This window comes from Lagenorhynchus albirostris, chromosome 20, assembly GCF_949774975.1.
Source record: "Lagenorhynchus albirostris chromosome 20, mLagAlb1.1, whole genome shotgun sequence".
Taxonomy (NCBI): Eukaryota; Metazoa; Chordata; class Mammalia; order Artiodactyla; family Delphinidae; genus Lagenorhynchus; species Lagenorhynchus albirostris.
Genome location: NC_083114.1, coordinates 2,896,094 through 2,922,767, shown reverse-complemented (window position 1 = coordinate 2,922,767; position 26,674 = coordinate 2,896,094). Strand labels below are relative to the sequence as shown.

At 55.1% G+C, this 26,674-nt stretch overlaps 1 protein-coding gene across 1 annotated transcript in view; it reads left to right on the top strand.

Moving 5' to 3' along the window:
- The first annotated feature begins 13,221 nt into the window (after window positions 1–13,221).
- The window catches only part of LRRC75A (leucine rich repeat containing 75A), a 35,335-nt gene continuing 21,882 nt past the window's right edge, over window positions 13,222–26,674 (top strand). Inside the window, exon 1 of the mRNA XM_060135895.1 lies at window positions 13,222–13,473. Coding sequence (XP_059991878.1) covers window positions 13,222–13,473 — 252 coding nt within the window. The remainder of the gene's footprint in view (window positions 13,474–26,674) is intronic.

Here is a 26,674-nt window from a genome sequence, read left to right as displayed (position 1 = left end):
TAAGCGTATAGTACAATGCTGTTACTATACATACATTGTTGTACAGCAAATCTCGCACATTTTATCTTGCAGGGCTGAAACTAATATTCATTAAACAACTGCTCACTTCCCCCTCTCCCCTCCCCTGGCAGCCACTGCTCTACCTCGTGTCTCTATGAGTTTGACCCCTCTAGGCACCTCATATACTAGAATCATATAGGATTTGGCTTTGTGTAACTGGCTTATTTCACTCAGCAGAATGTCCTCAGGATTTATTCATGTTGAAGCACATGACAGGATTTCTTCCTTTTTTAAGGCTGAACAATATTCTACTGCATGTATAGGTTTCATTTACTCTATCCATCCAGCCATTAACAGACATTTAGGTTGTTTCCGCCTCCTGGCTATTGTGAATAATGATGGTCTGAACATGAGAGTGCAAATCTCTCTTTGAGAGCCTGTTTTCGATTCTTTTGGGTAAATACCCTGAAGGGCAATTGCTGGGTCATATGGTAGCTCTATTTTTAGTGGTTTTTTTTTTTTTTTTTTTGCGGTACCTGGGTCTCTCACTGTTGTGGCCTCTCCCACTGCGGAGCACAGGCTCTGGACGTGCAGGCTCAGCGGCCATGGCTCACGGGCCCAAACGCTCCGCAGCATGTGGGATCTTCCCGCACCGGGGCACGAACCTGTGTCCCCTGCATCGACAGGCGGACTCTCAACCACTGCGCCACAAGGGAAGCCCCTATTTTTAGTTTTTTGAGGGACCTCCATACTGTTTGTTCTCCATAGTGGCTGCACCATTTCACATCCCCACCAACAGTGCACGAGGACTCCACAGTCTCCATACCCTTGACAACACTTGCCATTTTCCGGTTTTTTTGGCCATTTTGACAGGTTGAGGTGATATTCCATGGCTTTGATCTGTATTTCTCTGATGATTAGTGATGTTGAGCATCTTTACACACACCTCGTCATTTGTGTGTCTTCTTTGGAGAAATGTCTATGCAAGTCCTTGGAAGGGACAGCTCTTTTTTGTTTTGCTTTGTTTTTAGAAATTTATTTATTTATTTTGGCTGTGTTGGGTCTCCGTTGCTGCGCTCGGGCTTTCTGTAGTTGCAGCGAGCGGGGGCTGCTCTTGGTTGCGGTGCGTGGGCTTCTCATTGCAGTGGCTTCTCTTGTTGCGGAGCCCAGGCTGTAGGTGCAGGGGCTTCAGTGGTTGTGGCTCGTGGGCTCAGTGGTTGTGGCTCGTGGGCTTAGTAGTTGTGGCTCGCGGGCTCTAGAGCACAGGCTCAGTAGTTGTGGCACACGGGCTTAGTTGCTCCGTGGCATGTGGGATCTTCCCAGACCAGGGCTCGAACCCGTGTCCCCTGAATTCGCGGGTGGATTCTCAACCGCTGCACCACCAGGGGAGCCCCGACGGCTCTGTTTTGGAAGGAAGTTCTGCAAGAGGTGGAGACCCATCGGTGCCCTTACATGGAGCACTCTACACCGGGGGCCCTGGACACAGCCCCAGCATGCAAGCTTGAGAGAGGGTGGTGAGAGGTGAAGACTCATCGGTGCCCTCCCATATCCAGAGGGGCCATGCAGGCCACACCAGCTGCTGAGGTGCTGTGGTGCTTACACCATGTTCTGGACTGTGTAAACCCCTGGGTTCCAGAACAGTCTTAAGGCATGCACTGTCCCGAATGTGACAAAACTCCTGTGTCTGTCTAGTTTTGTTTAAATTGTGATAAAATTCACAGAACTTAAAATTTACCATCTTGGCCAGTTTTAAGTATAAAGTTCAGTGGCATTTTAAGTAGATGCATCCATCTATAGAACTTTTTCTTCTTGCAGAACTGAAAACTCTGTATCCATTACTCGCTGATTCTCCCATCCTTCTCCTTCCCGGCCCCTGGAAACTACCCTTCTGCTTTCTGTCTCTATGAAGTGGCTGACTCTAGGGACCTAAGGTGTGTGGAATCATGTAGTCTTTTCATGTCTGGCTTATTTCACTCAGCCCAATGTCCTCAAGGTCCATCCATGTTTTAGCATGTATCAGAGTTTCCTTCTTTGTTTTCTTCCAGCTTTATTGAGATATAATTGACATACAGCGCTGTGTAAGTTTAAGGTGGACAGCATAATGATTTGACTTGCACGCATCATGAAATGATTGTCACAGTAAGTTTAGTGAACATCCGTCATCTCATAGAGATACAAAATTAAAGAAACAGAAACAGGTTTTCCTGTGATGAGAGCTCTTAGCGTTTACTCTCTGAATAACTTTCCTGTCTAACAGCAGGGTTAGTTATCTTGATCATGCTGTGCGTGACATCCCTAGCGTTTCTTTATCTTATAAGGGGAAGTTTGTACCTTTTGACAGCTTTCATCCAATTCCCCTTTCCCCCCTCCCCCTGCCTCTGGTAACCACGACTCTGATCTCTTTTTCTATGAGTTTGTTTGTTTTTGAGGTATAATTGACCTGCAACACTGTGTTAGTTCCTGTTCCACAACATAGTGATCAGATATTTCTATACATTTAAAAATGATCACCACAGTAAGTCTGCTTACCATCTGTCACAATACAGACATTGCGTAATTATTGACTCTTTTCCCCACACTGTACATTTCATACCCTTGACTCATTTATTTTGCAACTGAAACTTTGTACCTCTTAATCTCCCTCACCTATACCTCTCCTCCCTCCTCCCCCTCCCCTCTGGCAACCACTTGTTTGTTCTCTGTTTCTATGACTCTGCTTCTCTTTTGTTAAAATCTCCTTCTTGTTTAAGGCTGAATAGTATTGCATTGTATGTATAGACCACAGTTTGTTTAGCCATTCATTCATCAGTGGACACCTGGGTTGCTTCCACCTTTCAGCTATTATGAATAATGCTGCTATGGACATGGGTGTATAAATATCTGTTCAAGTCCCTGCTTTTAATTCTTTGGGGTATATACCTGGATGTGGAATGCTGGATCATATGGTAGTTCTATGTTCAGTTTTTTGAGGAACCACCATGCTTTTTCCCATCATGTTGGCTGTGCCATTTTACATTCCCACCAATAGTGCACAGAGGTTCCAGTTTCTCCACATCCTCCCTGAAACTTCCTATTTTTTGTTTTTTTTGTTTTTGATAGTAGCTATCCTAATGGGCATAAGGTGGTATCTCATTGTGGCTTTGATCTGCATTTCCCTAATGACTGGTGATGTCGAGCGTCTTTTCATTGCCCATTCATGCATCTTCTTTGGAGACATGTCTATTCAAATCCTTTGCCCATTTTTAAATCAGGGTGTTTGTTTTTGTAGTCATCTATTAAACTTGCTATCTGCCATTCATGAAGTGTAGTATATGTCATGGATTATGTAAGCCAGTAACAGACACGATCTCATTTTATCCTCATAATAACCTTGAGATGCAGGTACAATCGATATTCGCCTTTTATAGAAGAGGCACCAAGGCCCAGAGAGGTTAAACCACCTGCACAAGGTCACACAGCTGTAAGTGGTTGAGCAGGGACTTAGACCAATCCCGTGTGATTCTAAGCCCTGCCCCATGACCCTGCAGCTCTCACCACATGGCAGTTGATAGGGGAGGCTAGAACCAGGCCCCCTCACAAGTCACCTGGGTCTCTCCCCGGAAGACCAGCATCCTAGGAAGACCCCCAGGTTGGGGGTTAGGAGCATGGGATATGCTAGTCTCAGCGCTGAGATGGGAAGCTTCCAGCACAGTCCCCCCACCGCACTCGGCCTGTGACAGCGTCAGAGCCAAGGGAGAGTGTGGATGGGAAAGCGCTTTGAATAATATAACATGTCGGGAAGAAGTGAAACACTGTCAGGACACATGAGGCAGGTATGTCTCCTGGCACCTGGGAACATGGACCGTCCTGTGGCTCAGAGGGTCTGCGGTGGCGGGGCTTTGCACTCTCCCCAAACACCTGCAGGGGCCCGGTGGAGAGGGTGGGAGCAGGTACCTCCATGTGGGACTGGCCTCTGCTGCACCATCTGTTCAGGGCTCTGCTCACAGCGACCATGAAGAAGGTGAGAGCGCAAGTGTGACAGGCAGAACGGTGATCCTCAGCGATGTCCACGCCCTAATCCCCAGAACCACTGAATATGTTGGCTTCCGTGGCAAAAGGGACTTTGCTGATAGGACTAAGCGAGGGATCTTGAGATGGGAGATGATGCTGGAACTTCTGGGCGGGGGGCAATGTCATCTCCAGGTCCTTGTACAAGGGAGGCAGGAGGGTCAGAGAGAGCAGAGATGTGACAACAGAATCAGAGGTCAGAGTGGTGTGATTGCTGACGGGGAGCATGAGCAAGCCACGCAGGTGCCGCTAGGCACTGGGAAGGGGCAGGCAGATTCTCCCCTAGAGCCTGCAGGAGGAGCGCGCGCTGCCAGCGCCTTGATTTTACCCAGCAACACCCACGTCACACTTCTGGCTCCAGAACTGTAGCTTAATAAAGTTATGTTCTTTTGAGCCACCAAGTTTGTGGGGATGTGTTACAGCGGCAGTAGAAAACAAATTCGACAGCCCAGTTGAAGATGCACAAAAGAGGTGAACAGGCGTTTGACAGAAAAGGAGACGCACGGGCCAGTAAGCAGGTGAAGGGCTAGCCAGCATCCCCGGCGGACTGGGGGGCTTAGAATGGACATTCCCATTCCCAAAGCGGGAAACAGGAAGGAAGGAGGGGGTGACAAGTCCCTAGCAAGGCCAAACCCTAATCTGTGGTGTTTTGTTTGGCAGCCTAAGCTAAGACACCAGTTATCGAGGAAATGCAAATTAAGGCCCCAGTGACGCTCCACTGGGTTAGCCAAAAAGTTCGTCCAGGTGTTTCCATAAGATGTTACGGAAAACCCCGAACGAACTTTTTGGCCAGCCGGATACTTTAATTGGCAGAGTAATCGGAAAAAATTAATAAGCCTGTCAATAACCAACATTAGGGAGGAGAAGAGGCCGTGGATGGGGGAGGGGTCTCTCGTACAGTCTTGGGGGTGGGGCGGTACTTTGGTGGGAAACAACCCCCTGTTAATCCTGAAGCCACACCTTTCCACTTCTAGAGCTCTACCAGGGGTACGGCAAGAACGTCAAAGAATAATCATAAGAGCGCTCTTCCCAGTAGCAAAAGGCTGGAAACAACTTGAATGGCCATCAGCGGGAGTGTGGAGAAATAAACCAAGGGACATTCATACAGTGTACCGTGATACCCCAACCAAACGGACAGACTACGGTGACAGGTGGCAACTGGCATGATTCTTCCCAACACAATACTAAGTGAAAATAGTAGCTCTGAAAAAAATGACACAGAGCAAGATATACTTTGATATATCATTATATATATATTGATATATATATAAATTATATATATATATTTATTTGATACAAAACAACCAAACTAAAAATAGATACCCTTTAGGATCGCATAAATACAATACAACCACCTAAAGAATGTGGGAACAGAGAAAACAGGTAAAACAAGAGCTGGGCATGATTTGAAAAGTTAAAATCTGGACAAGGACATGTGGATTCACTAGTCTCTCTAGCTTTGGATGTGTTTGATGTTTCCATTAGAGAGAGAAATGTTAATATAAAGAGAAAGGCAGGGGGTCAGGGTGATGGGATACAGGGAACCCTACGATGAAATGTCGGTTGTTGTCATAGGTCTGGCTTGGCTTGTTTTGTTTTGGATGGTGAGTTCATGGGCACTTGTTACATAACTAACTAAATAACCAAATTAAAGCAAGTCACGCATGGAGCAACGAAGAAGCAATTTGGGAAGTAGACGGAAATCGTGCAGTCAGCCTTGTGTGCACTTCTCAGTGGCACTGGGTGGGCTGTTCCCAGGACGGTCCTCTGAAGCTCCATCTACAAGGGGAGCCTTGGAACCTGTGCAGCCCTGGCTGCTCGCTCGTTCTCCTGCCCTTGCCAGCCCTTCTCCCCGCCCAGGCCACTTCTCTAAATCCTCTCCGGCAAAGGCCTGGGCCAGCTGTCCTGGGGCTTCGAGCTTCCTGATGAGAGCTGGTCCCACGTTTGGGACGTCACAGGTGATCTGCTTGCACTTTGGGACAAACTCAGGGGCTCACATTCATCCCCAGCACAGGGCAGCATTCAGGGGCCCTGAAGAAGGGACCACGTGTGGGAGTAGCTGCTGGGAGAGAAGTAGGCGGGGGGGAGGGGGGAGCACCCTGCAAGGGGGAAGGGGTCTTCCTTCGAGAAGAAAATGGACTAAGAGACAGGGCCCCTGCATCGTGCGTGCCTGTGCGTGTGTGCGCGTGTGTCTTTAGTGTTCGCTCGGGGCCAGTTCTTCAGGGACGCCTGGAATTCCTCTGAGCCCAGAACTGGCCCCTTGGCGACCTTAATGAGCAAAAGCTCTTGCTCACTTCTTGCCCACACCCAGCTCTTCCGCTCTTCTCAAAGTGTGGTCCCCTAACCCTAACCCTCACGCTAACACTGTCTCCTGTCTCCCGCCTACAGAAGGTTCTGCACGTGCCTGTCCTGCCTGCCCTCCCCTCCAGCTGCCTGGCAGCTGCCTCTCCCCTCAGTGGAGGTCCCATTGCACCTCCCTTCACAAGCCCCTGCCCTGCCTTCCTGGCACCTTAGCAGGTAGTTACTCCCCTAGTTTCTCTTCCATCTGCAAACTTATTTGTGTCTCTCTTCCTCCTTTCCCAAATCTGTGCTGGAGTCTCCCTGAGGCTTGTCTGAAGCTCATCCCTCCAGTGATGTTCTGGACCACCTCCCAGCACCTGGGCAGGAGCCTTCCTCTCCTGAGCTCCTCCCGCTAAGTCCTCTCCCCACGTTCAGAGATGAGCGGCACCAACATAACATTTTCAAACAAAACATTTTTAATTACGTTGAGCATTTATATTCTCTCAAGCAGCGCAGACCTGGTTTTGAATTCCAGCTCTCCAGGAAGCTTTGGCCAAACTCTTTACTTTTTTCTAAACATTGGTTTCTTCTGCTGTAAAAAGGGCTATCAAAACATTTTTGCATGATTATTAAGAAAAGGGTTCAGTATTATCCGTGTAAAATGTATTGCAGCAAATCAAAACTACAGTGAGGTATCACCTCACACCGGTCAGAATGGTCATCATCAAAAAATCTACAAACAATAAATGCTGGAGAGGGTGTGGAGAAAAGGGAACCCTCTTGCACTGTTGGTGGGAATGTAAATTGATACAGCCACTATGGAGAACAGTATGGAGGTTCCTTAAAAAACTAAACATAGGGGCTTCCCTGGTGGCACAGTGGTTGAGAGTCCGCCTGCCGATGCAGGGGACACGGGTTCGTGCCCCGGTCCGGGAAGATCCCACGTGCCACGGAGCTGCTGGGCCCGTGAGCCATGGCCACTGAGCCTGCGCGTCCGGAGCCTGTGCTCCGCAGCGGGAGAGGCCACAACAGTGAGAGGCCTGCGTACCACAAAAAAATAACAACTAAAAATAGAATTACCATATGATCCAGCAGTCCCACTACTGGGCATATACCCTGAGAAAACCATAATTCAAAAAGAGTCATGTACCACAATGTTCATTGCAGTTCTATTTACAATAGCCAGGACATGGAAGCAACCTAAGTGTCCATCAACAGATGAATGGGTAAAGAAGATGTGGCACATATATACAATGGAATATTACTCAGCCATAAAAAGAAACGAAATTGAGTTATTTGTAGTGAGGTGGATGGATCTAGAGTCTGTGATACAGAGTGAAGTATGTCAGAAAGAAAAACAAATACCATATACTAACACATATATATGGAATCTAAAAAAAGAAGAAAATGGTTCTGAAGAACTTAGGGGCAGGATAGGAATAAAGACGCAGACGTAGAGAATGGACTTGAGGACACAGGGAGGGGGAAGGGTAAGCTGGGATGAAGTGAGAGAGTGGCATGGACATATATACACTACCAGATGTAAAATAGATAGCTAGTGGGAAGCAGCCGCGTAGCACAGGGAGATCAGCTCGGTGCTTTGTGACCAGCTAGAAGGGTGGGATAGGGAGGGTGGGATAGGGAGGGTGGGAGGGAGACGCAAGAGGGAGAGGATATGGGGATATATGTATACGTATAGCTTATTCACTTTGTTGTACAGCAGAAACTAACACCACATGGTAAAGCAATTATACTCCAATAAAGATGTTAAAAAGTAAAATTAAAAAAATAATAAAATGTATTGCAGCAATAAGAGCTTGAATTGTGGATAAAAATATTTAGTGTTTGATCCATACATTAGATGTTTCTACTTAAGCATTTATATAATCTGAAAGAGCTTTAATTTTCAACTAGGCATCTTATACTTCAAATTCTTACAACAGGAGAAGAAACTGCAGTGAGTGTTCAAAGAAAGACCATGATGAGAATTCCGTAATTGCAAGTCTGATGGTGAAAAAAGGCCAGTGCTTCTCATGTTACAAAAATTACCTGCGTAGAAGAGAATGACCGAAAGGATAAATTCCCTCTAAGTACATGATCCATCTCCCTTGTAAGAAGCCGCCAACAAGGAACAGCAGCAGCCTCTCTGCCCCGTGTCCCTCTGGTCACCAGCCCACATGCACAAGCAAGTTTCTTGAGAGAACAAGCTGCATTAGCGCTCTCAACTTTCTTGTCCCGTTTGCTTCTCAGTTGCCTGCGAATGGATTTCCTGAAGGTCGTCTATGTCAACACACCCCACCGGCACATCAGTGCTCTGGTTCCTGAGTGCCTGCTGTGCACGGGGAGTGGGGGGGGTGGCCCACGGGATTTTCGTTCAGCAAATGTTTGCTGAGCTCCTCCCTGATGAGGTCACCAGCCACGACAGCAGTATCGGCACAGGCGGTCAGACCTGGAGAAACACGAGATGGACACCTAACCGACTGGTGGGAGGCAAGGGAAGAAGAGGGATTGGCCAATGAAGGGATGAAGAAGGATGCTCCAGGCAGAAGATTAGCAGCACGTGCCAACGAACGGTAGAAACAAGATACGCTGTCGTATTCACAGGGTATTGTAGTCACATGGAGGCAGGCCTGGGAAGCATTCAGGGAAGGCTTCCTGAGGGAGGTGATACCTAAACCAACCGAGACCTGAGGAAGGACTAGGCATCTGTTAAGGAGGTGAAGGACGACATCCCAGGAACATATGCAGTGTGTGCAAAGGCACAGGAGATGGCATCTTGGGAGTTCCCGGATGGCCTAGTGGTTAGGATTCCGAGCTGTCACTGCCGTGGCCTGGGTTCAATCCCTGGTCAGGGAACTGAGATCCTGCAAGCCGTGTGGCATGGCCAAAAAAAAAAAAAAAAAGGGAATATGGCATCTTGGGACGGGTATAAGTAACACAGGATGATGACAGTGTAGCACCTGGAGAACAGCAATGCATGTTGAGTAGTTTGGACCAAAAGGGATAGAAGTCACTGAAGGGCGAGAGGTTGTGTGTGTCTGTGTGACTGTGACCGTGTTTCCCCTTTTAGAATGATGGCGCCTGCTGCTCCACGGAAGATGCACTAGAAGGGGCAAGACTGGCGGTGGGGAGACAAGTTAGAAAGAAGGTTGTTGTGACGCAATGGTTGGGGTGAAAACGACAGGTCGTCCACAAGGCCGGGGCTGTACCGTGTAATGTGTATCCAGTAGGGTCCATGATATTAAGTCATATTCACAGCTAGGCTTTCAGGGTAGGCAGACCTGAGTGTGAATCCCCACCCCGCCCATACTAACCTCTCAGAGTCCATTTCCTCAGCTGTGAAGTCAGGACAATAGTAAGACCGACCTCACAGCTGTTGAAAGGATGAAAGAGCACTGTACTGGAGAACACAAAGCCCGAGACGGAGCACGCAGTGAACACACAGATGAGAGCTACCACCCTGGGCACCATCACCTGGACTCGGGGACCAGACACAGATGCTCAGAGACCTGAGTGCACAGTGGCTCCAGGGTTTCTGGCTGCCGCTACTCACAGGAAACAGAGCCCAGAGTGGGCAGGTCGCAGGGCAGGCAGGTTGGGAAGGAGATGTGCTCGTTTTTTGGAGTCTGAAGTACCCACTGGTGGAAGAGAGAATCCTCCACGGGCCTCTCTCACTCCTTCACATCTCGCCATGTGTGCCAAGAAGGCAGGACTTGGCCGCTTTGCATCTGGACCACTTCTCAGCGCTGTTTGTTTCCTCCTGGCTTGCTTACGAGCTTCCTATATAAGCAGTAGATTCCCAAGCTGGGTGTCCTCCACCCTTGGTGGTGCAAACCCGCTGCGTGCGCAGAATCCCTCTGGGCCCAGCACACTGCTCCTGCAGGACTCAGAGGCCAGGGGAACTGATGCAAATATGCTGATGCTCACGCTAGGTGCTGTGGGTGCCTGAATAGAAAGTCCTGCGTCTCTGACCCAGCGTCATGTCTTCTGCCAGCAGCCAAGATTCAGTGACAGGTTAACTTAGCAGCTTGTGAGTTGGAGAGAGAGACTTAGAGTCATCAGTGTGTGCATGTCAGATGAAGCCATGAGTATAAATAACATTGCCTAGGGCTTCCCTGGTGGCGCAGTGGTTAAGAATCCGCCTGATAATGCAGGGGACACAGGTTTGAGCCCTGGTCTGGGAAGATGCCACATGCCGCAGAGCAACTAAGCCCATGCACCACAACTACTGAGCCTGCACTCTAGAGCCCTCGAGCCACAGCTACTGAAGCCTGTGTGCCACAACTACTGAAGCCCGCGCACCTAGAGCCCGTGCTCTGCAACAAGAGAAGCCACCACAATGAGAAGCCCGTGCACTGCAATGAAGAGTAGCCCCCGCTCGCTGCAACTAGAGAGAAGCCTGCGTGCAGCAACGAAGACCCGATGCAACCCAAAATTAATTAATTAATTTAAAGAAAAAAATATTGCCTAGGAAGAGGTCTGGGGCCGCACCCAGGGTAGCAGCAATGAGTAAAGGATACGGCTAAGAAAGGGAGCTCCCAGAGGACGTCAAGAAAGAAGCCTGGAGGAGAGCAGTTCCTTACAGGCCAAGGGAGTGCAGTTTCCATCAAAACAGAGTAGGCAACAGGATCAGATGATGCTTAAAAGTCAAGGAAGATGAAGACTGAAAGTAGTCACTGAGTTTAGCAACTAGGTCACTGGCAAGAGACATTTCAGTGACGTGGTGCGGCCAGAAGCCAAAGTGGAGTGGGTGAGGAATGAATGGACGTACATACAAGGTATCTCTAAGGAACTTGGCTGAGAAGAGAGAGATGGGGCCTTGGGAACCGGAGGGGTGGGAGCAAATACAAGTTTCCTTTCTAAATAGATGGAAGAGATTTGAGATTACATACTGAGAACAAGCCAGAAAAGAAGGAAAATTGGGGGTGAAATTAAGAGCAAGGAGAAGGACGGAACCAGGTCTCTGGAGGAGAGGAAGGGGGTGGCACTCAGATCCCAGCGGGGGTGGCCTGGGCCCTCTTCCACTGAGATGGCATTGCTCCAGCCACACGCCCTCCCGCCGGCCAACCTGCCAGGGAAGTGGAGCCCAGCGTCCCTAGGGAGGGGCCTGGTCAGCACGTTTCCTGGAGGCCACTTTGCCTCGTGGTCCTGCAGGTTAGAGATGAGAGGCACCGAAGTGTTTCCTGGCCGGGGTTCTCTGGAGATGCCAACAGGTGTGTTCTACACACAAAGGGTGCAGGTGAATTTGGAAGGTGTCGCCCAGCCCTGCGAAGCCAGCCTTCAGGAAGACTGAGCGTTCTCTGCCGGCAGAGGTGGGCCCTTGCGAGTGGGGCGTCCAGAGGGCAGAGGAAGCCAGCTGGGGGACACACAGGCCGCCCTCCAGGTACTGGGGGCTGACCCAGCGTTCACTCACAGAGTGGGAGGAGGCGAGTCCTCTGTGGGGCACGTGCACCCTGCTTGGAGTTTCTGTACCCCTCCTCTTACCCTCCCAGCTCAGGGCACAGTGTTCTCCTCCCACGCGGCACAGGAGGGAGCTGAGGACTTGCCTGACGCTCCGGGCTCAGGACACAGTGGACTTCAGCTCTCTCTGATTCGGGATCCGACTCTCCTGCCCTACATCCCACGCTGTCCTTTCCCCCGAGCAGCACCCGGGGCCTGGGTTCAGAGGCAAGGACACAACTGCTGCTCCTCCCGCAGCCGTGACCCTGAGACCAGGGTGGTCCGGGTCGCGACAGAGGAGGTCCCCAGGTGCCTGAGCCTTCTCTCTGGCAGGGCTGTGGTCAGCTTTCCTACCACCGTCTGACCCCGGGGGATCTGCCGCACCAAGGGGGTGAGGGCTGGTCTGGCGTGGAGCCAGGAAGGGAGGGGACGGTAGGAATGTGCCGTGGGGCTGCTTGCAGGCATGCTTCTGCTTTTTCGCACGGGGGTTACCCCCAGGCCCCTTCTCCAGAGGTGTGAGAGCGAGAGCAAGACAAGACAGCTGTTCTTTGCACCTGGATGGTCCAAACCCTTTGACACTGACTGATGCCAGCAATGGGCTCTCCCTAAAAGAACACGCACACAACACGCAGCCTTGCACCTGGTTTCTGGTTCATGCACCACCGCCCGCCTCCCGCCGCCACTGGCCGAGTCTCAAAGGAGTGTCCGTCAGAATCAGCCGAGAGGCTGGCTAAAAATGCAGCTCGCCAGGCCCCGCCGCGGAAACTCTCATCGGGCGGGTCTGGGGCGAGGCCCGGGAGTCTGCGTTCTCAACCAGCCCTCGGACGACTTGGGCTCTGATGCTCAGCGGCGCCCGCTTTGAGAAACCCGACTCCGGGGCTGAGACCCGCCCCCCCACCCCACAGCTTCCATGCTCCAAACCTTCCCCACGTCGCCGAGCGCACGGGCCCTCTCCCCTCCCCTCCTATGGGCCTCACCCGCGCGCGGTCGTGGAAGCATCTGGGGAGAGTGGTGCCGGCCGGGAGGGAAACCCCCGGCCGCCCCCTTCGCTCCGCGCCACCGCCCGGGAGGCGCAGCGCGGCAGCCGGCAGGGGGCGCGGCGCGGGGACCACACGGAGGGGGCGCCGGGCGGCCCAGCAGGAGCGGAGGAGCGGGGAGGGGAGGAGAGGGGCACGCGAGGCCTGGGAGGCGCGCGGCGGCGGCGGGGGCGGGGCGGGGCGGCCAGGCCGGGGCGGGGCCGGCGGGCGGGCGGCGAACGCCGGGGGAGCGCGCCCGGGGAGCGCGGAGGAGGAGCGCGGACGCCGCCGCCGCCCCCGCCCGCCCGCGCGCAACAGTTCCCCGAAAGTTGCCGCCCGGGAGGCGCGCGCGCCGGGCGGCAGAGGGGCGGGCGGCGGCGGCGGGGACGCGGCGTCGCGGCCCGCCGCGGAGAGCGCGGGCGGCGGCGGCGGCGGCGGCATGGGCACCCGGCAGACCAAGGGCAGCCTGGCGGAGAGAGCCAGCCCCGGCGCGGCGCCCGGCCCCCGCCGCGAGCGGCCCGACTTCTGGGCGTCGCTGCTGCTGCGCGCCGGGGACAAGGCGGGGCGCGCGGGCGCCGGCTCGGGGCTGCCCCCCTACCACCGGCGCGTCGGCATGGTCCAGGAGCTGCTGCGGATGGTGCGCCAGGGCCGGCGGGAGGAGGCGGGGACGCTGCTGCAGCACCTGCGCCAGGTGAGCGCCGGGAGGGGGCGCGGGGGTGCCCCGCCCCTTCCCGCAGAGGCCCCGGAGCGCCGAGGGGCACCGCCCGGGCCCCTGCTCGCGGGGATGGAGCCCGGTCTCGCCGCAGGTGCCTCGACGCTGCCCCTGAATTCGAGGCCTCAGGACAGGGCGGAGGAAGGCTGGCCCGGTGAGGCCCGGCTGAGGGGGACCTGTTGGAATAATGTCCCCGCTTCAGTCCTCCGCAGGCAAGGACTGAAGGAGGAGGAGGCTGGTCCGGGGGACGGTTCGTGGGAGGGGATGCCTGCCTGGGCCGAGGCGCTTTTCTTTCCCTCTACCCGCCGGCAGTCACCCCCGTCAAGGGTCCTCAAGGAATGCGCAGTCGTCAGCTTCCCCAGGGGGCGTCCAAGGGCGCAGCCCTGGGGCTGGTGAGATAGATGCCAGTCCCCAGGGGCTTTGCCCACCCGGGAGGCCTCCTGGAGAAGAGGCGTCCCGGATGGCGGTTCGGGTGGGCGACAAGGTTTTCTCTCCTGTGACTAACTTTGGCAGGCGCTCAGCCGGGGGCCCCCGCGGAGCAGTGGAGTGGGGCGGGGGGGGGGCTGGACCGGGTTCCTGCGTGACTGTCTATCTGCAGGGACTTCAGGAGGCTGCCTGCACTCTGCCCTCAGCCTGTTCCCGTCCCTGCCCCGCTGGTTAGGGACCGTCCTTGCACATCTGGCTGGTCTCCTCTGCTTTGGGGCTGCCTTGGGGCTGACGCTGTCCCCCACCTCTCTTTGACTTTTTTCCTTCCTCACTTTCTTTTGAGGGAGGGGGCGGCCTGCTCCGTGGATTTTGTGGAGTCGCAGAGAGGCAGGAGGGTGCACCTCCTGCATCCCCAGAGGTTGTCTTGGCGGGGCTTTGTGAGAGTAGCTGAGTCCAAGCCCGTATTCTTGCTAGATTGACCCCGTTAGTGGTGGAGTCCGGAGGGGATGGGGGAGGGGGCCTCTCGGGTGGCCTTTCTGAAGTTCTTCCATCACTGATGAGAGAGGCTGTAGGAGAACCTTCCCGGGAGGAGCTTCCAAAATCGAATCAGACCCACATCCCTCCTGGAGTCTGCAGCAGACCCCCAACCCCCTTTATATGTGGTGTGGGTTACCCTGGAGTGTATGTTCCCAAGGTGTGTGCTGTACAGGGAGAGGGAAGCAGAGGCTTCTGCTCTGGCCTCCACTTTCCCAAACAGAGTCCGGAAGGCTGCCTGAGATGCCACTGGATCCCCAGGTGCCTTCTCTGAGCCCAGTCATCAAAGAAAGATGATATTCCACACCACATAACTTTCTTGGTGTGTATTTCTTTGTCTTTCAAAAACTGGAAACCAGTGTATGGCCTCTGTGGAAACTGTTTTGCTTTTAAACGGCATAATGGATTTTCCAGACCATCATATCCATTTGCACACCAGACAGTGAGAAGGTTTTTCTGATCATGTGCTGTTCCCTCGCACCGGGGTGGGTGCTTCGGAGGATTCAGGACCGTGGAGGGGCTGACGGTGGAGGTCCAGACAAGCCCTTCTGGGAGGGTGAAAGAGCACAGTGCCGCCAGTCGGTCCGCTGGGGCCTGCGGGGTGAGGCAGACCCTCGAGGCTGAGTGTGATTCCACATCCTGGGGAAGCTCGTTTCGGAGAGTAGATGCGTCCCTGTGACCCCCACAGGGTCCCTGAGACAGAGAGCATTTCCGGAGAGATAGTGCCTTGTTGTGTCCTGACACCCTTCTCAGTGGCAGGACTGCGAGGGCTGATGGAGGGCAGAGGTTAGCCAGGCTCACCCTTTTCTGTGAAAGCAGCAGCATAACTTGCCCTCCAGTTCCAGCCATGTGCTGGGCTTTCCTGACCTCTGGGTAAGGTCTGTGGGCCTCTCTGGAGCCAGTGACGGGCCTGCCCAAGGCGCCTGGAGAGCTGTGTTGCCTAGAACTTGCAGATCAGGGCCCCTCCAGGAAGTGGTGGTGGGCCCTGGGCGGTGTGGGAGGGGAGCCCCGGGTGTCCAAATGTCTGTGAGAAACCAAGAGGTGGTTTTTTAGGACCCTGAGGCTGTTTGGAGGAACGTAGAGCTGCATCTGTGCTGTGCACTGAAGTGGCTTTCTCCTAAATCGTATTTTCCTTTCCAGTTTCCTCCTCTAGGCTGGAGGTGGTGATGTTCAGAAAGGGAATGAGAAGTCACTGAGAGAGGTGCAAACACCCGGGGCCTCAGCGCGGGGGGGGGGGGGGACCAGCAAGGCCTCGCCAGTAACAGTGGGCAGAGGCGGGGTGTGCAGAGCTCAGGGGCTGGTTCTGCTGGGATGCTGTCCCAGCCCCACAAGGCGCAGGGTGGCGTTGATGAAGAGAAACAGGCAGAGAGGGTGGCAGCCTGACAGCCACGGCGTCCGCACTTGCTCCTGTGTTTGACAACGTGTGTGGCTCCCCAGAGCCGGAGGGGGGGAGGAGGATGGAGGTCCTCAGTCCCTGTGGTTCTTCACCCCCTTGAGTCCGTGAGCTTTTTGTGGCCCTGAAAGAGTTCTAGACACTCTTCCCAGACCAGTGCAGCAACATTCACAATCTTGCAAGTATTTCGGAGGGTTCGCAGACCCCAAGTTCAGGATATGCCCCCATATGGGACCTCCCCTCCCCCGACCATATGACTTGCTACAGGCTCAGGATGTGGAACTAGAGACCCCGGGACCACGTGTGGCAATTCACGGTGGGCTGAAGGATGGTGGCTGCCGCTGCTGCCGCTTCTGAGTCTAGGACTCTTTCCAACCTGAGATTTGGGGGGTGGTTTCCCTGATGGGAGACTCTCCAGCCTGTCCGAGCCTGTCCCTTGCCAGAGAGGAATCAGGAGGCCTCCTTCATGTTAAGGATGCCGAGCTGTGCTGGGGGTGCCGGCAGGATGCCAGGAAGCTGCCAGCTGCCTGGAAGGAGCAGAGAGCCGCCCCCTTCCCTGTAGGAGCCGTGTCATCTCAGTAAGAGCCTGGGGCCAAGGGTCAGCTCGGGCAGCTTGCCTTACGGTCCTCAGTCTGCTTTGACCTTGGACCCAGCTGATAACCTCTGTGTGGTGTTTCCTTGTTTCCCAGAGGGTATCTGAGGTACTGAGCAGAGCAAATGCTACAAAGTATGTGAAATTGCCTTGGTTCTGCAAATCAAGACTCGTTCTCCCGGCCACGATGATAAGAAACAGGAGAATCTGCTTGGGGTCTGGGCGGGCTGCGGGCAGGGTCTCATACCCTTTCTCCGGCCGGGCCCAGGATGTTTCAGATTCTGTCTACCTGACCAGGGCTCAGTCCGGGTCAAAAGCTCACTGCAAGTTCAGAAGCAGTGTGGGGCGGCATGGGGATGAAAGAAGTCAGCTGTGGATAGAAGAGGCCGCTCCTCTCCCCTCCCCCGGCCCCGTTCCTGCAGGCCTCACCCTTCCCCAGATGTTGCTTCCTAAGTCTTAGGCTCACACTTGCCATCTTCAAGGAGCCCTGGGGAAGAAGTAACCTTTAGTCATGGAGAGAGGGCAAGTGCCGAGCTACAAGGGAGGTGGGGTGTCATCTCTTCAGAGCAGTGGTTTCTCTGAGTCCCCAGATCCCAGACTGGGCCATCAGCCAGCTTCCTGGAGCACCAGAGGAAGGGCTCAGTTTCCCCGGGACACCCCAGGCTGAGGTGGCTGCCTCCTCCCTGCTTTCCCATAAAGAGGGTCTGGTCGGGTTGGCTTATTGCCCCTCAGTGTGGCACAGCCCCGCTGAGCAGAGCTGTGCCAGGCTTAGCCCGACGCTGTGGCCCCTGGGAACGTGAGCCTCACCAGCAGTGCAGAAAGGAACCCTCAGCAACGAGGATGTCTGGCTGCCCCAGGAGGCTGGCTAAGGGGCGAGCACACGGAGGGCCCTTGGGAGCCTGGAGGTTGGGTGCTTTTTCCTCCGACAACCCCCCAAGAGGATTGCTTAGGCGAGCAGCTTGGAAGGCCACCAGACAACGAGCAGGGAGTTCCCCACCCTCAGCCTCGATCTCGTTCTTCTCCACCTGGGATGCACTTCCTCATTTCTGCGGAATGCTCCTTACCTTTCCAAGGCCACCCTTCTGAGCCACGTCAGCCCAGGGCTCTGAGATCCGGGTGCCGGTTAGGCTGTGTGGATTTAATCGTCCCTACAGACGTAGTTTTCCCCTCTGTCCATTTTGTTTGTCAGGCTATGTCACATGCTCCCTGAGAGTGGAGACCCCACCACTGCCTTTGTGTTGAACACCAGCTGCTGCAACCTCGAGTGAGTCGTGTGCTGGGGATGCGCTGTCACGGCATGTCCTCGGCAAGCGCTTGGATCTGGGCTGTGCGTCCAGGGGCTTATTTGCCCGGCCGGCTGGTACGATCGTGAGATCTGGCGAGTTTGCTGTCATTTGGTTGGATTCCTGGGAGCCGTGTCCATAGGGATCAGCTGTGGCCTGGCGGCCCGCCAGGCGGTGGTGTTCTTGGAGAGGGGAGTGGCATGGTGCCCGGCCTCCGAGGGCTCCGTGGGGATCCCGCTCGGCAGGTGCAGCGCAGGGCCTCTGCTGACGTGGCGGGAGAGAGTGGAGCCTGACTGGAGGCTGGCCTCCACGTTCCTCACTCGCTGCTTGTGCTGAATCATGTTTGTTCCATCCGCAAAGAGAAACCTGCCTTTTTAAACGCTGCTGCTCTCTGACCGGGCTGGGCATTTCCAGGGCTGCAGAAGCAGGAGGAATCCCATGCCAGGGCCTGCTCTACTGGTTTCCAAGGCCAGGACACGGCCACCTCAGTATGGCCGGGGGGCGGGGAGACGGCAGGGCCGGGGCTGGGCCAGCTATCCTGGCTTCAGGTCTGGTGCGGAGGGGGCCCTCTGCTAGAGCTAATGCCCGCCCCCTCAGAGATGCCCACAAACAGCCTGGGCTCCACCGCGGACCCCCACCCCCCCCGCCTTGCCTAACGCCGCCTTGGGGCATCGGGGCACCCTCCCCTTGCCCAGAGTCATTTCATTTCCAAGTGCACTTTGCTGGCAGAGGCCACAGATCGTATACCGGGCACAGGAAATCCTTGAGAGGATTTTAAGCTTGTCCTCAGGGACGCTCCCCCCCCCGCCCCACCCCCCCACAGTGTCCTCGCTCAGGAGCCAGCAGGGTCTGGCTCAGACCTCTCGAGTCATCCTGCCAGTAACCGGAGGCATTGTTGGAACAGCCTCCCCCATCCTCAGGGTTCCAGCGGCTGCGCCAGTCTGCCCACACAGCCCCCACACGCCTGCAGGCCGGAGCCACCTGCAGAAGGGCTATCCAGGTGATTAGGGTTTCTCCCCATCGGGGTGCCCAAGGGGTGCGGTCAACATCCGGGGAGGTCCCCACCCCGAGTGGAGGTGTCAGCCAGCCGTCTGCCCCCGTCACTTTCCCGCCAGGAGCAGCACCGTGGGCGGCCTGTGACAAGGGTGACCCCCCCACCCTATGCTGCGTGCCCTGGCCCTCCGGCTGTGTCACATCCACTCTCCTCAGGAGAAACTGGGGGTGGGAGCCGTTGTGTAAACCGGCGGGCCCCATCACTGTCGCTGGGAGAGTCCGCTGTTCTGATGAGAGCAGTGACCTTGACGGGCCGAGCAGGGCGGGGCCGGGCCTTACAGTGCCTGCTTTCCTCCCCACCCCACCCACTGGCCCGAGCAGAGCCCACGTGGCTCTCTGGGAACATTTCCCAGCCTTTTTTTTTTTTTTTTAACTTTTATTAGCTCAAACTCCTGGCTGCTGCAGCCATATGGAGTTCTGCCGAAGGCTGCTGCTCAAGGGATGTGGCATTTTGATGTTTCTAACTTCATCTTAACCAGGATAGACGCAGAGTCGGGCGAGAGTGGAGGATGTCAGTGTTTGCCTGCAGGGTGGCCTTACGTTGGACCTGAGGTCTGTGCCCACCTCCAGGGCTGCCCCTGCCTGCTCTGGCCTCCGCCTCCCGGCCTCTGTCTGCCTCTCTCCTGCCCGCCTCCTGGGCCTTCTCTGTGTCTCTCCCTCTCCCTGGGCGAGAAGCAGACTTTTCGTCTCTGTTATTTGGCCCCATCTTGTTCAGCTTCCCTCTGCAGCCGCCACGCCCCAGCCTCCATGGCAGGAAGGCAGCCATGGGGGCCGTGAGAACTGGAGGGAGTCAGCGGCGGGGGGGTTGGTTGTCTGGTCTGGTCGGTGCCTGGTGCCTTGGGCAGGAGGTCAGGCACTGGAGACACCCCTCCCGCCTGCGTGCTGCTTCCCAGCCCGTAAAGCATTTTCTCCTGTTTATTTTGCTCCTTAAATAGGCTTGTGAGGTCAGCAGCATATTGCTTAAAGCAAAAAAGGGTGGGTTTTCTTTTTTAATATTATAAAAGCAGCGCATCATCATTGTACGAAAACAAGAAAATACAGATGAGCAAAACTAAGACCTGAGAGTGTTTCACGTGTCCCACGGTCTAGTGCCCGCTCTTCCAGGCAGTGGTCTAGGCCCCGGGAGGCAGAAGAGACAGTAGTAATTGTCCCCCCACCTCATGGAGGGGTTGTGAGGATCCAGGAGGCCGGTGCTGGTGCAGGTGCTTAGCGGGGCTCCGAGAAAGGGCTCCGCTCTGGTGGCCTCCTTCACTGGGAACTGGGGGGACCTCGGCTCTGATCCCGGCTCAGGCTCTAACTTGCCAGCCCCTTCCCTTCTCTGGCCTCAGTTTCCCCACCAACAAAGTGAAGGGCTGTGTGGCTGAGATGACCACTGAGGTTCCCTGTCACCACGCAGGTTCCACCAGGCTCCTGTGGATTCAGGGATGGACCCGTTCATTCCCACAAGAGCCAGATTCACAGTCGTGCACTGATGTCACTCCCTTGTCCCCACCTTGTACAAGAGCTGGGACACGGGGAGGGGCTTCTGGAGGGAAGCAGACCCCTGGGGCTGACCTCTGCACACCGGCACAAACCCTTCCTCCCTCGGGGCTCCCAAATGGACCAGGAGCTGGGCTGGGAGCTGCAGGGCGCCAGCCCCCCACTTCCTAGTTGGGACTTTGTCTCACCTGCCCTGCCTGGTCCCTCCCAGCGGTCCTGGTGCTCAGGCCTGTGCCTCTCCTGTCCACACCCCCTTCCCAGGCCCTTGGCCCCTTGGCCCCCTGTCCCCCAGCACGTTCTCCGAGTGGTACTTTTTCAGTGGTTTGTTTGTTAAAGTGGGATGATGTGGCAGTGGAGGCCCAGATGAAGTTGGAGGAGGTGGAGAGTGGAGCACAGCCCGAGGAGAGGGTGGTCCCCGCACAGTGGAGCGTGGCCACGCCCCTGCTCCCGGCAACCAAGGACTCTGGGGGTGTGAAGGCCATTCAGTGAGTGAGTCCAGGTGGCCCAGTGGTGCCTCATCGCTTCAGTCCTTCAGTGAGATGTAAGGCAGCTCCTGGCCCATACAGGTGCCTTTGTGAGAAGTAGAAGAAGACACCTCTCTGGTTGGCAGAGACAAAGTCAAGGCTCGGTGAGTTCAGCCCCACCCAGACACCCTTGTGCAGTGTGCATCCTGCACAGCTGTACTTAGCATCCTTGGTGAAGGTGCACAGAAGTTCAGTCTTTATCAGCTGAAGCCAGTCAGGAGGCTCACCCCTTCTCCCATTTGCCCCCTCGGGCATGGCCTTCCTACATCACCTACGGCAGGGAACAGTGCAGTGTCAGCCAGAACATGATTTCTGCCTCTGAGCTGAACGCTTGCCCTCTCCCTCCTGAATCAGGGAGCTGAAACGATCGGGTATCTTCTTCTAGAAGGTTCCAGATCAACACTCCTGCCTCTCCAAGGGCGTTGGACAGATGCAAAGACATCAGTGAGTCTGGAGTGAGGCTCAGGGGGGAGCATCAGGGGGGACACAGGTAGATCAGAGAGTCCTTCCTTGCTGGGCTCCCAAGGACTCCAGCCCCTCGCCCATGTCCTGGGGACCAGGAATCCCTCCCCAGCTTCCCAGACTGTTTGCATCCCCGCCTCCGCTGATTCTGGGGGAAATTAGGTCTGGATGCTTGCACCCCCTGTAAATAACCTCCACGTCTCCAGATGAAATAACTCCCTTCAGTTTAGTTTTTCCTAGTACGAGCCAGTCTTCTGAACTTCTTATCATTCTCATCGGCCGATCTACGTTTTCTATTTTCTTCTGCAGTTGCGGAGTTTCGGGGTTTCCAAACAGCTGCCAGCCCAGGGACCATGGGAGGGGGGAGGTTCTCGGAGATGGAAGCTCAGACACAAGTTTCCAAGTTACCTGTTCTGAGAATTCCCATCTCTCCAGAAATCACCTGCTGGTTGAGAATCGGCCCAGTCAAGCAGGGGGAGAATAATAGAGATGTTTTCGGTGTGACACATCTCAGTGGGAGGCTGGACCACGCGCGAGGGCCCAGAAGTGGGCACTGTGAGGGGGCCAGAGGCTCAGGAAGTTGGGGGAGCAGGCCTGAAATAGGAGAGGGGGCAGCAGGATGGAACTGGAGAAACAGTTTTGGAAAGCTGGCAGGAGGTGACCAGGAAACCCAAAGGAGCAGAGGCAGCTGGCTGGGGACGTGAGAGCCGGTGTGTTGCGCCTGGGCCAGGCTTTGGTGGGAAGACGCCACCGAGGAAATCCTGTGGGCAGAACCCAGGGACCCTGGGACCGGGAGAGAGACCTGGGACCCGGGCAGGAGGCTCTGGGCCTCCGCGGGCCTGTCACTTTGGCCCTTTCACTTCACCCACTTCCACCTCCAACCCGGCCCTCCCAGGGTCCCTGGAAGCTGTGGACAAACTCGGTGACCTCCCAGAGACCAGGCAAAGGCCCTCCCTCCCCAAGGACACTGCCCTTTGCAGCCTTTGAGGCTCACTGATTCTTTCTTGTTGCTGCTGGCTGTGGCCCCTGGTTCTTCCACTTGTGGGGCAGTGAGGCCCCGAGGCAGGGCCTTAAGATGGGGAAGAGTCCACCTGGCCAGGGCTCCTTCCCTGGGTCCACTCCTGCCCCACCCCCCGCTGCCCAGAGAAAAGGTCTTGGGGGAATCAGCTGAGCTGGAGCGCAGGCAGGCAGGGCCTCGCCGCGGCCGTGGACCTGGGGGACCTCTTACCCCTGCACTTGGGTGTGAGCTGCATTCGAGCTGGACTCCCTGTCCTGCGTGACTCATCTCTGCTCCCCCGGATTCTCGGAGGCTGTGCCCGGGCCTTGCCTCTGACCTAGAGATTTAAAGTGGTAAAGACCCCTAGTCTGGGGGGGGGGGTTGATTTTATGTGCCGTCTCGGCGAGGCCATGGTACCCAGTTTTTGGTCAAATGTGAGTCTAGATACTGCCGCAAAGATATTTTTTAGATGAGATTAACGTGCAATCCGTCAACCTTGTGTAAAGCGGGTGACCTTGTGTAGTGTGGGTCGGCCTCAGGCGATCAGTTGAAGTCCCTTGAGAGAAAAGGCGGAGGAATTCTGCCCCAGGCTGCCTGCCTTCAGACCTGCCGGCTCCTACAGTCACTATTCCTCACACCTCCCTCTCTCTCTCACACACCCCTCTTATCAGGTCTGTTCCTCTGGAGAACGCCGACTGTTACACTTGTCTTCCAAGGGCTGACGTCTGGGGGAGGCGGGTAAGGAACTTCCGGAGGCCCCCGTGGCCCCCCGCACTGCCACTGGATCGCAACCCTCCGGTCCTTGACTTCTCACTCTGAGAAGTGGGCTGTCCCGTGCAGCCTGTCCTGCTTGGGAAGCAGGTTGTCAGCGAGCCAGAGGAGCCTTGAAGTCACTCCTCCACCCCTTCTTCTGCATTTCCTTCCACAATGGACCAAACCTTTTATTTAAAATGGACAACAGTAACCACAGGGAAAGACAGATGGGCTTAAATGCATTCACCAGAAGCCATCAACAAAGGATTATCTCCCAAGCACAGATCAGGAGGGGCGGGGGTGGATGACAGAGTGCTGAGAATCTGTGGAATGTAGGAGCGGGTGGACCTCAGGGACCTGCTGGCCCCAGCCTTTCTGCAGAATCATAAGCCCACAAGGTGCTCTGGGGAGCGGGAGGCTGGAAAATAAGTTTGGGAAGTAGCGCGAATGCTCCCAGCCTTTCCGTCTTAAAGCGGTGGCTGAAACGTCGTCGGACGGGAGCAGGGCGCAGGGGTGGGCGGCACGTGCCTGGGGCCACACAGTGACCTAGGGGCTACCTCAGGCCTGGAGCCTGGGGGGCTCCTGCCCCGCCCTGAGCAGAGCCTGGGTGGACCTGTGACCGCAGGGGGCGGAGCAAACCCTCTTCAGGCCTGCTGTGCCTCCCGGCTGATTTTATGTTTTTCTGAAGAGAAAGCAGCCTTTTATTTATTTGTTGCTACTGCCGTTTCTTGGATTTTAATTGCATTACACTTGGCAATGGTCAAACATCTGTTTCCAGAGGCCTGCTTTGTGCAGAGAGTGTCGTTTTTAAAGACCTCAAAGTTAAAACACAAATAACGTGCAGCCGTGAAGCCAGCACGTTGCGTGCTGGCGGGGAGAGCAGACCCACCAGGCACTTGTCACAGTTAAGGAGGGTCGCCTGCCAGGGTGCCCGCCTTCAAACCCTGCAGGGCCGGTGGTCGTGGAGGGGCAGGAGCCCCCAGCCGCCCCCCTGGGGGACGGCGGCCCTGCAGTGGGACGAGAGAACCGGCCTCGCCCCTCAGCGGGACAGGCAAGCGGGCAGGGCAGCGGCCCGAGGGGCAGCGCCCACCCTGGAGCCGGCGGGAGCAGCCTTGCCAGCAAGCAGGCCAATGCCAGCGGGTTTCTTTCAGGAAGAGGCCAACGCGGCGGTAGCTTTTATGACTTCTTCAGGTTTGCTTTGGTGTTTCTGAAGTCTGAGAGTGTGTGTGTGCGTGCGTGCGTGTGCGTGTGCGCGCGCCCGCGCGCCTCTGGCCTCCCTCCCCGGGGACGGGCTACACTGGACGCACAAACACAAGGACAGCTGCCCGCCCGGACCTCGGCCTCATTGTCGTGTCCCTGGGAGGTTTATGGTGTCCTTGGGGCGTGTTTGTGCACACACACCACACACACACATACACGCACATATATACAGACACACGCAGTACTCATGGGTGCTAGATTTTCTCAATTACGATTCAACATACTGAACTAAAAATGTTAAAGCCCACTGTTTCCCTAAGATTTTAAGTGTAAGCTACAAATGCCATTCTGTTTATGAATCTAGTAGATTTAAATAATCACATTTAAGGGTAGAGGGCTTATAACTTTGTCACGTTTCTTTCAATATCTTAGTGATTTCGCAAATTTAATATATCCAGTTTTCTTAAGTTTATAAGTAGCCGTCCTAAAAAGCGGGACTTTCCCAAGCTCCCGCACAGTTCTTAAAATGCATAAGCTTATAAATACGGTGAATATTAAATTCTGTTAGACATTTCGAAACTGTCACAAACTCGGCCAGATCCTCCTTCAGCGTCCTGCTTAAAATCATAAGCCTAAAGTCAGTTACTCATTTACCCCTCTCAGATTTTTCCAATTCTCAGATTGGAATTGCAGGCCTCATCTGTTAGGTGATTCTCTGAAGTGTTACAAGTGTGTGAAGCGTCAGATTTATGAATTTCTGGGTGCATCTGAGCCGCATTGCTCCAGTGTCTGCCGGTGTAATTCAACGCCTCCGGGGTTAAGAGGCAGCCGATGAGCCCAAGAGCGACCTTCTGTCCTCAGTACCCCGAACTGCGCCCCCTCCAACTCCCCTGTCCGGGCGGCTTCACCGCTGGGCTGGATTCTGTCTGCTGCTGTTCCTTTCATCCGTCCTCCCCTGTTCCTCCTGCCCTCAGGGCCCCACCTCTTCAGCTGTTTAGCAGTGTCCTCTTGGATGGAGAACACCCCACGCCCTTGGCTCCGGGATCGTGCATCCCAGGGGGCCCGAAGAAAGAGTCCTTAGCAGCGACCTTCCCTCCTGGTACAGAACTCCTACTACAGCAGCACTAAGGGATCTCTCCCCACTGCTTACATAGTTCCAGTGTCTGTGAACTCACTACCTGATTTTTTTTAAATTGTGGTAAAGTGTAGATAACATAAAACTTACCATTTTAACCACTTTTACGTGTACAGTTCAGTGGCCTTAAGCACATGTACAGTGTTGTGCAACCATCCATCTACAGAGCGCTTCATTTTCCCAAACTGAAACTCTGTCCCCATTAAACACTAATTCCCCATCCCCTTCTCCCCAGCCCCTGGCACCCTCCATCCTCCCTTCTGTCTCTATGGTTTGGACTCCTCTAGGGACCTCGTACGAGTGGAATCGTACAGCATGTGTCCTTCTGTTACCGCCTTATTTCATTTAGCATCATGTCCTCCCGGTTCATCCTGTTGGAGTGCGTGTCAGGATTCCCTTTACCACTTGTTTTTAAATGTTCTTTCTTACACTGGGCTGGAAACCGTCTTAGGGGTTGTGGTTCTATAGGGAGCATTTCTTTTTTTTTTTTTTTGGCTGTGCCACCCGGCTTGCGGGATCTTAGTCAACCCTGTCCAGGGATTGAACCCCGGGCCCTCGGGAGTGAAAGCACGGAGTCCTAGCCACTGGAGCGCCAGGAAATTCCCTACAGGGAGCATCTCTGACTAGCCCAGTCCCACCTCTGGGAGCAGACAGCAAAGGAGAGTGTGTCGGGGGTACACGCATCCAGAGAGGGCCCAGGGCTGGTGGAAGCAGCAAGGAGGTTTCTGCCGATAACGGTCCCAGTTGCCCACAGCTGTGCTCCTGGCTGAGGTCAGCACAGGCCAGAGGAGGAAAGGGGTCCCCGCCCACTTGCCCTAACCTTTCCGCCTCGGTGCGTCCCCTGGGGAAAATGCCACCGCTGTTTCCATCCGCTGTATTAGTTTCCTAGGGCTGCCGTCACAGACGACCACTGTTTTGGTGGCTTCGAACGACAGAAACTTCTTCTCTCACGGCTCTAGAGACCAGAAGCCTCAAATCAAGGTGTGGGCAGGCCACCCTCCCTTGAGAGGCTGTCGGGAGAGTTCACTCTTCACCGCTTCAGCGGCTGGTGGCCCTGGCTGCGTCCATCTTCCCATCCCCTTCTTCTCTGTGTCTGTCTCTTGTAAGGACACCTGGCGTTGGATTTAGGGCCCAACTGGGTAACCCAAGATGATCTCATCTTGAGATCCTTAATCTGCAAAGACCCTTTTTCCAAATGAGATAAATTCGCACGTTCTGGGGACTAGGGATGTGGAGTTGTCTCTGGGGCGCCGCCATTTAGCCCGGCGCATCCGTTTCCGTTTCTCACACGTGGTGTGTACCTTGCCCCAGGTGTCCCGTCCATCCCCAGCGGGACTCTGCCCACCTTC